The 12,125-nt window shown below is 41.1% G+C and overlaps 1 protein-coding gene across 2 annotated transcripts in view; it reads right to left on the bottom strand.

The window, feature by feature from the left end:
* Positions 1 to 11,369, bottom strand: part of IPO8 (importin 8) — a 56,330-nt gene extending 44,961 nt beyond the window's left edge. The window contains exons 1-3 of one of the 2 annotated variants that reach the window (XM_053921681.1): positions 11,064 to 11,369; positions 4,351 to 4,432; positions 1,530 to 1,686 (exon numbers count right to left, since the gene is read on the bottom strand). In XM_053921681.1, coding sequence (XP_053777656.1) covers positions 1,530 to 1,686; positions 4,351 to 4,432; positions 11,064 to 11,147 — 323 coding nt within the window. In that variant the 5' untranslated portion in view covers positions 11,148 to 11,369. The remainder of the gene's footprint in view (positions 1 to 1,529; positions 1,687 to 4,350; positions 4,433 to 11,063) is intronic. The other variant, XM_053921682.1, reaches the window with a different exon arrangement.
* Positions 11,370 to 12,125: the final 756 nt, after the last annotated feature.

Genomic DNA, 12,125 nt, shown 5'->3' with positions numbered 1-12,125 from the left:
GTGTGTGTGTGTTGAGTTGAACAGCCAATAACTTGAATTCACTGAAATGAAACACAAAATGCCTTTCCCTTATGTTACCAAATCTACTCGAAAATTTTTCTTTGCAATACTCTTAAATAGACTTTAAGAATATTTCTTCAAAAGTGATTACAGCTAAGGCTTCAAGACACAAAAGAAGCCAAGCCACAAAGAACTGCCTCATTATAAAGAGAAAAGTCTCCTCCTGCGTCACCCGCAGCTGTTCCTAAACAATCAATGCATCAAATCCGTACACAATAAAACTGAAACTTCTCAGTTCTTAAAATTTCCTCATCATGTTGACCCTCCCATCACTTTTTCATTCCAGCCAAGCAAAGGATGGCTATGAACGGCCCTCCTTTCCCACAATACCCTGCAGAAGCACTGCGAGACTCGGAGATACTTGAAAATGCAGATTTCAACAAGACATGGGTACATGATGGTACCATCGGGGAGCCACTGCCCAGGCTGGCATTTGGGCAACCCATGAGAACAATGGTGATTTTCTTTAATCAGTAAACCTATTTCTCCTCTCAACAGACAAAATAACTGTGCAAAGAAGAGCCCAATGTTCCTCCTCCCTCCTCACTCTTTCCCTCATGCTTTCTTCCTTTTCCCCTGCTTATGTCACAACGTGCAGTGGACACCCAAGGGAGAAAGTTGCATCTAATCTCTTGACATTAAACAATTTGATTCCCCTACCTCAGTTTCATCACTTTCCCTCCTCCATCTTCAAAAAAACATCTAATTACTAGCTCGTGTTGCGAAGAGTATGTTTCTCCTCTCTTAAGATTGCAAAATTTGTATGACTCTACAGCTGTGCTGACCAATAGCTAGGGGCAGCCACTAGCTACTGGTGCACACTTTAAATTTATCAAAATTAAATTAAAATTCAACTCCTTGGTTACACTAGCCACATTTCAAGCACTCAATACCAAGTATGCTACACAGCTAAGTACCAGACAGTGGGGATAAAGAAGATTTCCATCACTGCACAAAGTTCTCTTGGACATCACCTACGGTAAATGTGAAAAACCACAGACAATTTGTCTAGTTTATACCTACTCTATCCTGTCTGCTCTAAAGGAAAAGATACTCAGTTCACAAAAATGAATGAAAAAATAGGTTAAGTGTTAAGAAAAGTGGTAGGTTAAAAACTTCCAAAAATCAATTTCCCGTGTTAAGAGAAAGAAAAGCAGACAGGAAAAAGTCAAGAGATCATAACTAAGAACATAAGTTATTTACATAGTGGGGATTTACACAATAATTTTAGTCAAGTATGATTTTTGCCTTAACTCTTTTTTGTGGCAACTTAAAGCACCCAAATCTTTCCCAAAATATTGCAAAGGATTACAAACGTAAAGACAAATAAATGAAAGAATATTATTTGAGTGCCTGTCTTCATAGCTTACCAACGAAATTTGCGGCTGATGATTAAATCCAACCTCCCCACTCCGTATACAATATTTTGTGTTTTCCACTACTAATCATACAGATATAGTATAAAGTACCTCACTAAATCTGGAGACCGAATTATTCCTTCCACAATGTTATCACGTATTTGCTGGCGATCATTCTCATGAATGTTGAATGGAAATACTGCTTCTCCTAGTGGAGGTTCTCGGTCTGGCCAGTACTGTGTCACCATATTCTTCAAGTAAATGGCAGCTAAGTTAGAGGAAAAATGCAGATGTAACAGCAGCAAAAAGATGACCTACATTCAGCTTTACAGGGCATGAAAGGCTAATCCTTTCGGTGTTAAACATGACAGCCAACAAAAATGGAAAATCTTACCATTATAAATCTCACAGTATGCCTTTTATATAGGCCATCTCATATGGTGCCCCATTAATAAAACTATTTTTTAGTTATAAAATTAACAGCATATGGGGTGGGGTAGAGGGATGGGGAGAAAATGCAGACAACTGTAATTGAGTAACAATAAAAATTTTTTTAAAAATTAACAGCATTTAATGACTGAATTATAAGTAAGTCCATGATTTTACCATGTGCATATCTTTATTGTCTGAAGGTGGCTTTTTATTTTCAAGATTAATTCTATAGGCATTATAATGGTTTTATGATCATATCGGTAACCTGGCATTCTAATGCGCTATTGACAGAAAAAGCAAGCAAAAGCAATTTGATGATAAAATATAAAGTTTTGAGTGTTAACATCATTAGTAAGCATTGACCTACTATTTCCATAACTCATAATTTATTCTATAAAAATATTCCCACAAGTATCCAGAGATGTTACGTGCAAGGATGCTGCCCATTTTAGCACTGTCTCTACAACAACAACGAAAAGGGACAATAAAGGAAATGTCTATTAATATCAAATTGTTTAAACAAACCATGGTAGTTATGTACAAAGAAATGCTGAACAATTGTTATAAAGTATATGCATATGCATGAACATGGATCAACCCCCCAAAAATACAAGGTTGAATAAAAAGGAAATTATAAGATTAGCACATGTAATATGAACAGATTTTTGTAACTTTTTAAGGCCTGTTGGCATATCTACAGAAAAAAAAAAGAACTGGAAAACCATGCACCAAAGTTGATGGCAGCCATCTTTCGGGGTGGGATTAACAGCAACCTAATGTGTAAAGTCTGTGTTTTTGTAATGTTTACATGCCATACAAAGAGGAAATATTAGTTCAATAAATTGATCTAAGTTCCTTAAAAATACTACTTCCAAAAAGCTTCCATAGAAACTTCATAATGGCCCTATAAATACTTAGGTTATTAAAATAGGTTTCATTTAGCAAAACGTGGTTTCAGAGCAGCCTATTTTATAAAACAAAGGTTAAATAAAACTGAGAGCAATGGTTTCAAAAAAAACTTACGGAGAAGTATTACAAACCTTATTAAAGTAAAAATTAATTCCAATATGAGTGTTTTTCTACAGATTGTTCTTAACTACAAAGGGATCTCTCAGCAAATCATACAAATTGTTATAAATATTTTCTCAGAGGATAATGATTCCTTACTTTTTAGTCTGTTATTTCAAGTAAAATTAAATACTTTCATCAGCATGTAGAGGACAACCCCATTTCTGTACAACTGTTCACCAATCCCTCTCCCCAAACACGTGCAGATGTCTCAATGATGGTCCTTTCACAGATGGATGTTGAGTGATTTTTTTTAATTTCTTCTTGGTATTCTTCTATATTGTCCAAATTAATCACAGTGAGTATATGCCACGAACATAATTTTTAAGAAGCCTTTTAACTATTTGGTTTTCTGCTTAGTTATTATTATTTTACCCCCTTTATCTGGAAGTTACTATCTTTTTAGGACTCACGATACTCCAAGGCTGCTCTCTCCATTTTTTGACCTTTTGGGTTCTAACGACAAGCTTGTTTTTTTTAAAAAAAAAACATACATCATGGAAATAGGTCCCACAGACTTAAAGGTAACTTTCAAGTTTAAAGCAAAAGGCCTGTTCCCGCACTGGCTGGTGTGGCTTGAGCGCCGGCCTGTGAACCAAAGGGCCGCCGATTCCATTCCCAGTCAGAGCACATGCCTGGGTTGCGGGGGAGGTCCCCAGCTGGGGGCCTTCGAGAAGCAACCACAGATTAGTATTTCACTCCCTCTCTTTCTCCCGGCCTTCCTCTCTCTCTGAAAGTAAGTAAATAAAATCTTAAGAAAAGTCCTGTTCCCCAATCACATGGTTAGGGACACCTGTGCAATACACTGGCTCCACAATCTGATGCACAAATGGACCTCCAATTCACACATACAAATGTATGGTATTAAACTGTGGGCCCAAAGGCTAGGCCACCAGAAATCATAAAAAAAAAAAAAAAAATGGAGGAGATGAAGCTATTAAAATTAGGAGAAGTAAGGGGGAAAACAGCAAAGTTACACAGGCAAGGAATTGGTAGGTGGAAGGGAGAGAAGGAAGGAAAAGGCTGGGGGAGATTTAAGAGCTCATTATCTGCCTCTAAGTTTCCAGGGAAAAAGGAAAGTGGTAATTTTTTAAATAAATGTTTATTTTTTATTGTTATTTATTTTTTAATCCTCGCCAGAGGACATGTTTATTGATTTTAGAGAGGGGAGGGTGGGAAGAGACGGAGAGAAACATCAATCAGTTGCCTCCCATACACACCCACCAGGATCGAACCCATAACCTTTGGGTGTTCAGGCAAAGCTCCAACCAAGCCACCTGGCCAAGGCAGAAAACGATTTTTATAGACCATTAAAAATACTTCTTGTGCATTTCCTATTTTTTCAAGAAATTACAGATATTTAGAATTAAAATAAAACTCTATTTTTACTTTTACCATAAATAAATTTATAAAGGATAAAAAACCAACTCACCCGCCTGGCGAACTGGAAATTCCACGTGGTCAGAGACTATAATCCGAAGTAAACTGGGGGCAAAATTGATAATCTTGTAGGACTGAAATTACAAAGAAATATTTTATGAAATAGGGCAATATAAATGAGTAACTATTAGCACCTGTTACTATATACACTACTGTAAATAAAACTTTTAAAGTGAGAGAAACTCTCCACAATAAAGATTATTAAAATACTTCAAGTCAAAAAAATTTTACTTAGAATTGATGAATAAAAGAGTACAAATACTTTTGTTTGCTTGTTTTCACATATATGGTAGAAATGCTCTCCAGAAAGGGGGCGGCAATTTACAGTAGCATAAGAGTGTGTCCATCTATCCAATACAGATTACCATTCCTTCAAAAATTTTAAAACCTTACTCATATTTTAAATTGCATTTCCTCTATGCTGAATTTTTCCTGTTTGTTGGCTATCTGTTTTTCTACAAATTCCTTATTCTCTTTATCCTTCTGTAAATGGAATATCTGTTTTAGTCTTAATAAATTCTAAGAGCTATTTATAATTTACAATCCCAAACTTTTATTTGACCTATACATTGCAAGCATTTCTTCCCAGCTTATTTGTGCTTCAATTTTAGTTGTGGTATTTTTGACAAACCAAAAACAGAAAAACATAAGCTACAGAAAACAGAAGCTCCAACACAGAAAAAAATGAAAAAGATAATATTAGACAGCTGGGCATGCGCTGTGGAGAGGGACTAGAACCCCATGCCTAAAAGAGCTGAGAACAGGAGGCCCTCCAGTGCTGGAGCATCTTTTACACTTAACAATGCCCCAGTGAGCCTGTGCTGGTGAAGCACCTGCTGCCTGGGTCACTTCACCCCACAGACATGTTCTACTTTGACTTACTCTTGAGTTTGGCCAGGGTGACTTTAGAAGCACATAAAGATACAGAAAAACCCCATTCCTTCTGACTTTTCACCCACCAGACGTCTGGTACCTAGATGATATTACAACCATATCACATTCCCAGAGCTTGTAATTGGTCTTTCCCTCTGAAATTCCTAGAAAAGACTCATAAATTCTCAATAAGGTTAAAGCTGGACAAATGGAGACTTCCAGCCAAGATGGAGGCATAGGTAGATCCACTTTGCCTCCTTGTACAACTTAAAGAAGGACAACAACAAATTTAAAAACAAAAACAACCAGAACTGCCAGAAAATTGAACTGTATGGAAGTCCGACAACCAAGAAGTTAAAGAAGAAACATTCATCCAGACAGGTGGGAGGGGCAGAGACAGGCAGCTGAGGCAGAGAGGAACCATGGCAAGGTGGTGGCTGGAAGACTGGGCAGTCCCACATTTACATGCAAATAAACCAGGAGGAACTGGGGAGCGAGACAGACCACACAAACCAGGCTTCCAGCACGAGAAAAGAAAGCCTCAAAACCTCTGGCTGTAAAAATCTGTGGGGGTTGTGGTGGTGGGAGAAACTCCCAGCCTCACAGGAAAGTTCGCTGGAGAGACCCACAGGGTCTTAGACATACACAAAACCACCTACCCAGGAATCAGCACCAGAAGGACCAATTTGCTTGTGGGTTGCAGGGGAAATGACTGAAAGCCAGCCGAGAGCTGAGCAAGTGGCATTGTTGCTTCTCAGACCCCTCGCCCACACAAAGTGCCACAATACCCCACCCTGGCAAATACCTAAGGTTCCACCCCATTCAATGTAACAGGTGTGCCCAAAGAAATATGGCCTAAGTGAAAGAACAGTTCAAAACTCCAAAAAAACAACTAAGTGACAAAAAGATAGTCAACCTATCAGATGCACAGTTCAAAACACTGGTAATCAGGATGCTCACAGAAATAGTTGAATATGTTCACAAAACAGAAGAAGAAGTGAAGGCTATGCAAAGTGAAATAAAAGAAAATGTATAGGGAACCAACAGTGAAGGGAAGGAAACTGGGACTCAAATCAACAATTTGGAACAGAAGGAAGAAACATCCAACCAGAACAGAATGAAGAAACAACAATTCAAAAAAACAAGGAGAGGCTTAGGAACCTCTGGGACAACTTTAAACATTCCAACATCTGAATCACAGGGGTGCCAGAAGAAGAGGAAGAACAAAAAAACTGAAAACTTATTTGAAAACATAATGGAGAACTTCCCCAATCTGGCAAAGGAAATAAACTTCCAGGAAATCCAGAAAGCTCAGAGAGTCCCAAAGAAATTGGACCAAAGGAAGCAACACATCCAGGTACATCATAATTGCATTACCCAAGATTAAAGATAAGGAATCTTAAAAGCTGTAAGAGAAAAGGAGAGAGTTACCTACAAAGGAGTTCCAGTAAGACTATCAGCTGATTTCTCAAAAGAAACCTTGCAGGCAAGAAGGGACTGGAAAGAAGTATTCAAAGTCATGAAAGGCAAGGACCTACATCCAAGATTACTCTATCCAGCAAAGCTTTCATTTAGAATGGCAGGGCAGATAAAGTGCTTCCCAGATAAGGTCAAGTTCAAGGAGTTCATCATCACCAAGCCCTTATTATATGAAATTCTAAAGGGACTTATCTAAGAAAAAGAAGATCAAAATATGAATAGTAAAATGACAACAAATTCACAATGATTAATAACTGAACCTAAAAAAAAGAAAAACTAAGCAAACAACTAGAATAGGAACAGAATCACAGGAATGGATATCACATACAGGGCAATCAGCGGGGAGGGGGAGGGGGAAAGGGGGGGAAAGGTACAGGGAATAAGATGCATAAATGGTAGGCACAAAACAGACAGAGGGAGGTTAAAATAGTATAGGAAATGGAGAAGCCAAAGAACTTATATGTACAACCCATGGACATGAACTAAAGTGGGGGGAATGCTGGTCAGAGTGGGGGTGCAAGGCGGAGAGGAATAAAGGGGAGAAAAAAATGGGAAAACTATAATAGCATAATCAATAAAATGCACTTTAAAAAAATAAATAAAGCAAGACAAATGATGCAGAGAGTCCATTCACCTTACTGTCTCCCAAAAGCCTATCCATTTATTTGTAACAGCATTTATTAAGATAAGTGTTTGACTAAAAAATTTGGAGAAAACTGGTATCTTCTAAATATTGATCATTTCCAACTAAGAATATTATGCTTTCCAAAACCTTTCTATATTCTTCAGTAAAATTTTAAATTATCTTATAATTGTTCTTTCTTTCATCCTGTATAAACTTCAGAATCTTAAATCTGTTGCATATGAAGTGAATTCTGTTTTATCTGTAATTAAAACCACCAAAATTTTAAAGTAGTTTTAAAGAAAACAGATCTCTTTTAACAGCAGTTTACAGGAGTCAAAATTAATACAGATTTAGCCCACTCTTCTATACCTCCTACATTCACATTATAAAAGAACTTGAGCCTATAACTTTTGTGATACTTGAAGATCTTAAAGTGAATCAAATATCTATATAGTTTAGTTCTAATCTATATAGTTTTGTATTTATTTTAAAATCTTATTGCACATAAGTACAAAATAATCTTTATACTTAGATTAATGCTACTTATTTGAAAATAGTTATTGTGGAGACTACTTTTATTTCAACACTGTTGCCATTTTATACATTTTGAAACTCCTCTTTTTGCAACTGTTTACATTTCAAAGAACTTCTGCAATTTTTGTCTTTTCCTTTCAGTCTTGATTCAATCTATGTTAATTTGGCCAGCTAAAACATCCCGTAGTAAATTAAGATATATTCTCATACTACTTTCCTCACAAATATTTATCCAATTTCCTTCTCCACCTTAGGCTTCAAATGTCTAAGGGTGAAAAAAAGACATTTTGAAGTTTCCTGAAAATAAAGACTTTACTTGCTTAGCTAAATACTGCATTTCATGAGAACTCATTTAAAGCAAAGAACTTAGGTTTTCCCATTCTCTGCCTCACTGCCCCCACTACGCTGACTTTGCAGTCAGTCCTCCAGCATGCTAAGTGGAGGGCTTCTCCTGAGCTTGCCCTTCGGTCTGCTCCCCTCCCAGTTCACCACCTGCTCCTTTTAACATCTAGATCTCTGCTTAGTGTCATTCTTCAGAGAATGACCACCCTATGTATACAACCCAACACACTCTAGGGCTTTACTCTCAATATAACACTTATGACCTGAAGTTATATTATTTACCTGTCTGTATCCCCCACTAGAATGAAAGTTCTATGAGAGCAGAGTCTTGCGCTAGTACCTTTAATGTAACTCAATAAATGTTATTCATATAAGCAAACTCCTTAAAGGGCAATAAAAATGATACCACAGATGCATGGAAAAGCAGAAATAAAAGCTTGGCAATAAAAGCACGTATTTTATTTCCTTGTTGAGGCCATGTGGAGAATTATTTATTAAAAGAAAACAGTTTTCTGGACGAGTTAGTGGAGCAAGATAGCTACCCATCCCTACTTCTCTGTGCTGATGCTACAGGGGCTTCTGGGCCTAGAGATGGGGAAGAGTATGTACAGGAAGCGTTCCTAATATCCTGAGATAAAAGTGAAAATGCATTTTCCCATACAAACGATATCACAAACAGCAGGCAAGGAACCAGTCCCTGGGAACAGAACTACTACGTTAGCCACAGAAAAATACAGCTCCAAATAAGAATTTATCCTGTGGAATTCAGGCTATTACATTTTGAAGCTGCTTTCCTCTTCTAAATGGCAACTGGCAAACCAATCAGTACGTTCTAGAAGATGCTCCCATTTCCTAGGCAGAGCGTATTTGCTGAGGGGGCGACCTAGACTAAAATAACTGAGCCGGCCCCTAATCACTTATGGCAAATTACCCACCTGCTTATCCAACAGAGCAGGGTGGTAAAGGATAAGCATACAAACCCACCATTATAACCATGTTTTACTCTTTTATGTAAATTATGACACAATTTAGCCTTCTACTTACAGACAATTCAAAAAAAAATAGTTAAGGTATATTACAATCCAAAGCATTATACAAAATACAAATGCTAAAACGTGCATAGCAATAAGCTTTTAGAAGTTACAGAGGGAACTGTGGTCTGTGATGACTTGGGTGAATAGGGGGAAAGGCAGAGTGAGGATGGAATGAATTTGAATTGAAACACCATGAAAAAAATAGATCTAGGTTCTAAGTTTCACTTCTAGTTCTACAGGATCTCCCACCTACCTTCCCAAGTTCTGTAAAGTCGACTGCACCTACGTACTAACGAATCAGAAACAAAGCGAAGGTAAGCTCACAGAAGCAGGGAAGCACATCATGGTATGGAAGATGTGATCCCTGTAGACACCATTAAAGTAACAGCTGGCCTCACTGTAAGGAGCAGAAGGTCACAAAGAGGCCAACTCTTCTGTTTATACTAGTAGACTCCAAGTTCAATTCTTGCTGTGCTCCTCTGAACCAACCCCTGGATTACTGTTCTTCTAGCCCATGGACATATAGTACTTCTACTCTGCAGAGCCTGGGACAAGCCCTGACTTTAACTTTCCCCTATTCTAAGTGAGAGTCCTTTCCTTTTTGAGAAGAAATACTTTCCCTTTAGGCTACCGTTCAACTCAACCTTCTCTACAGAGTCAGTGGTTTCACTCTCCCCTTTATCTGGTGAAAATCCTGGATTCACACTCACCCCAAACTCCACCCAGATCTCCCATTAAAGCAATCCATTCCGAAGATTCGCAGTTCACACCTGCACTGGTAAGTCAGCTCCAGCCAGCGGAAACCTTAGCGAGCGCCTACAGAAACATTTACTTAGGGCGGTCGGACAGTCTTCTCTCGCTTTAGGAAAGCACACAATCACCTAGCTAGCTAATTAAAACAAAATTAAAGAATCAGAGACCCATCCTGAGTCTCTGATTCTTTAGGTCTAGAGTGAAGCCCTAAAATTTGCATTTCCAACAAATTCCCCGGGGATGTTCATCCCGGACAGCACTTTGAAAACCAGTAATTTAGGAATATTCCTTTATATTTTTAAGGATTACCACAACCTCAAACAGTTGTCATTCTGTCCTGGGAGCAGACCTTAACTCATACTTCTCAGCAAGAGGTCTGATTCATTCTAACAGGTTTAGAGGAAAACAGAAGCTAGAGTTTGGGGTCATTAAAATTTCGACAGGTAGGCGGTGACACCGAAACAAAGTCGAGACTAGTGACTTAGAGGATGGAGGATAAAAGAGCCTTACACATCTCAGCGTTTTTCAGAAATCCCCCCAACCACGTCTCTTGCACGTGCCTTTTGTAAGGCGACACCACCAGGAAAATCGCCTGCTCTTCCCGGAGCACCCTCGCACAGAACTCCGCCAACCAGTGTCAAACAGTCCTGCCCCCCGCTCAGCAGCGGGCGCAGGGCAGGGCTTCCCACAGCAGCACCTACAAAGGGCTGGGTCTGGACAGAAGCGCAACTCGGATTTGAAATTTAAGTGAATTTCCCAGCCGGTCCCCAAGTCGGCGTGCCTAAATCACACCCTGGAAACGCCAGCAAAGGCGGCTGGCGCTTCTTTCCTTCTTTCCGCGGACCCAGCGGGCTGAACAAACTGCGCTGGGGAAGGAACCCAGGAAAGGAGGCGACGGCAGCCAACAGGTGCCCGAGCGTCCAGGAGAGGTCCCCGCGGCGGCGCGGCGCCGGGCGGGGGTGGGGCGGGCCGAGCGCGCCGGCCGAGCCCGGCTCGGGGTGGACAAGGGGGCGCCCGGGGGCAGAGCCGCGGAGCCGGCGGGGGGCGCCGCTGCCCGGGCCTCACCTGGTTGAGCTCGTTCTCAGCTGCGATCCGCAGCTTCGGGTCGATGGTGCCCTTCAGCGCTTGGATGATCCGGTTGAGGTCCATCTCCCCGGGCGGGGGCTCCGCGGCCCCCGGACCAGTAGGCCAGACTGCAGCTTTAGTTTTCCTTTGGAGCCGCGCGGCCTGCTCCGCCGCAACCCCGACTACCTCACTCCCCACCCCCCGCCCCCTTCGCCACCTGCAGCCACTTGCTGCGCCACTCCGACTCCGCGCCCCCCGTCCTCCCTGTCCACCCCCCACAACTCGCTCTCCATTCACCCTTTTACGACAGCCGGTGGGAGGCGGGAGAAGAGGAGGAAGCGGCGCTTCCTTTACGGCGGCCTCTTCCCCGGGCGGAGGCGCCGGTGGGCGCCCCCTGGCGGCTGGCGTGCTGCGGTGCGGAACGTGCAGACCGGCGCCCACCGCCCGGGGGGGCGGCGCCAAGCTGCGCCCGGGAAGCAGCCCCCTCCCCTCCCCTCTCCTCTCGTCCCCTCCCCCTCGGGGAGACCCACGGGCTAGGTGTGTCCTTCCAGCCGCTTCCACACTGACCGTATATGGCCAGTGGGCAGTTCCTGTAAGTCCGAGAGCTGTGCGCGCATCCCAGCTGAGTGTGTTCCGGGGCAGAATTTGTTGGAACCCTGAGGTCCTCTAGCCCATAGCAGGACAGGGGCCGCGATCGGTGGGAGACATCATTCATTCATTCATTCACTGAACATTGGTTCGCCATATTTTTTAAACAGAGTATCGAAATATTTAGGCACCCCATTGTAAGGGCATGACTTTGATGCGGAATTTACAACCTGATAGAAGAGACAAATGTAAACTGATAAAATGTATTTACAAAGTAACTCTGGAAACAGATCAGAGAGACACTAACTACAAGCCTGAGTTTTCTGAAAAATGTCCAGACCTTCTCAGAAAAGTAGTGAAAGGCCCACTATGGCCATATCTGGCCCCACAACTTCAATGGCCTAAAAATATTCAGGAGCTAGTTTTTCCTTAGGTTAACCAAAAAGGAGAGTTCTGATTACATATTGTGGGCAA

The sequence above is a fragment of the Desmodus rotundus genome, chromosome 3 (genome assembly GCF_022682495.2).
Source record: "Desmodus rotundus isolate HL8 chromosome 3, HLdesRot8A.1, whole genome shotgun sequence".
Taxonomy (NCBI): Eukaryota; Metazoa; Chordata; class Mammalia; order Chiroptera; family Phyllostomidae; genus Desmodus; species Desmodus rotundus.
Note: the sequence above shows the minus strand (reverse complement) of the source record. Positions and strands in the feature narration are given on the sequence as shown.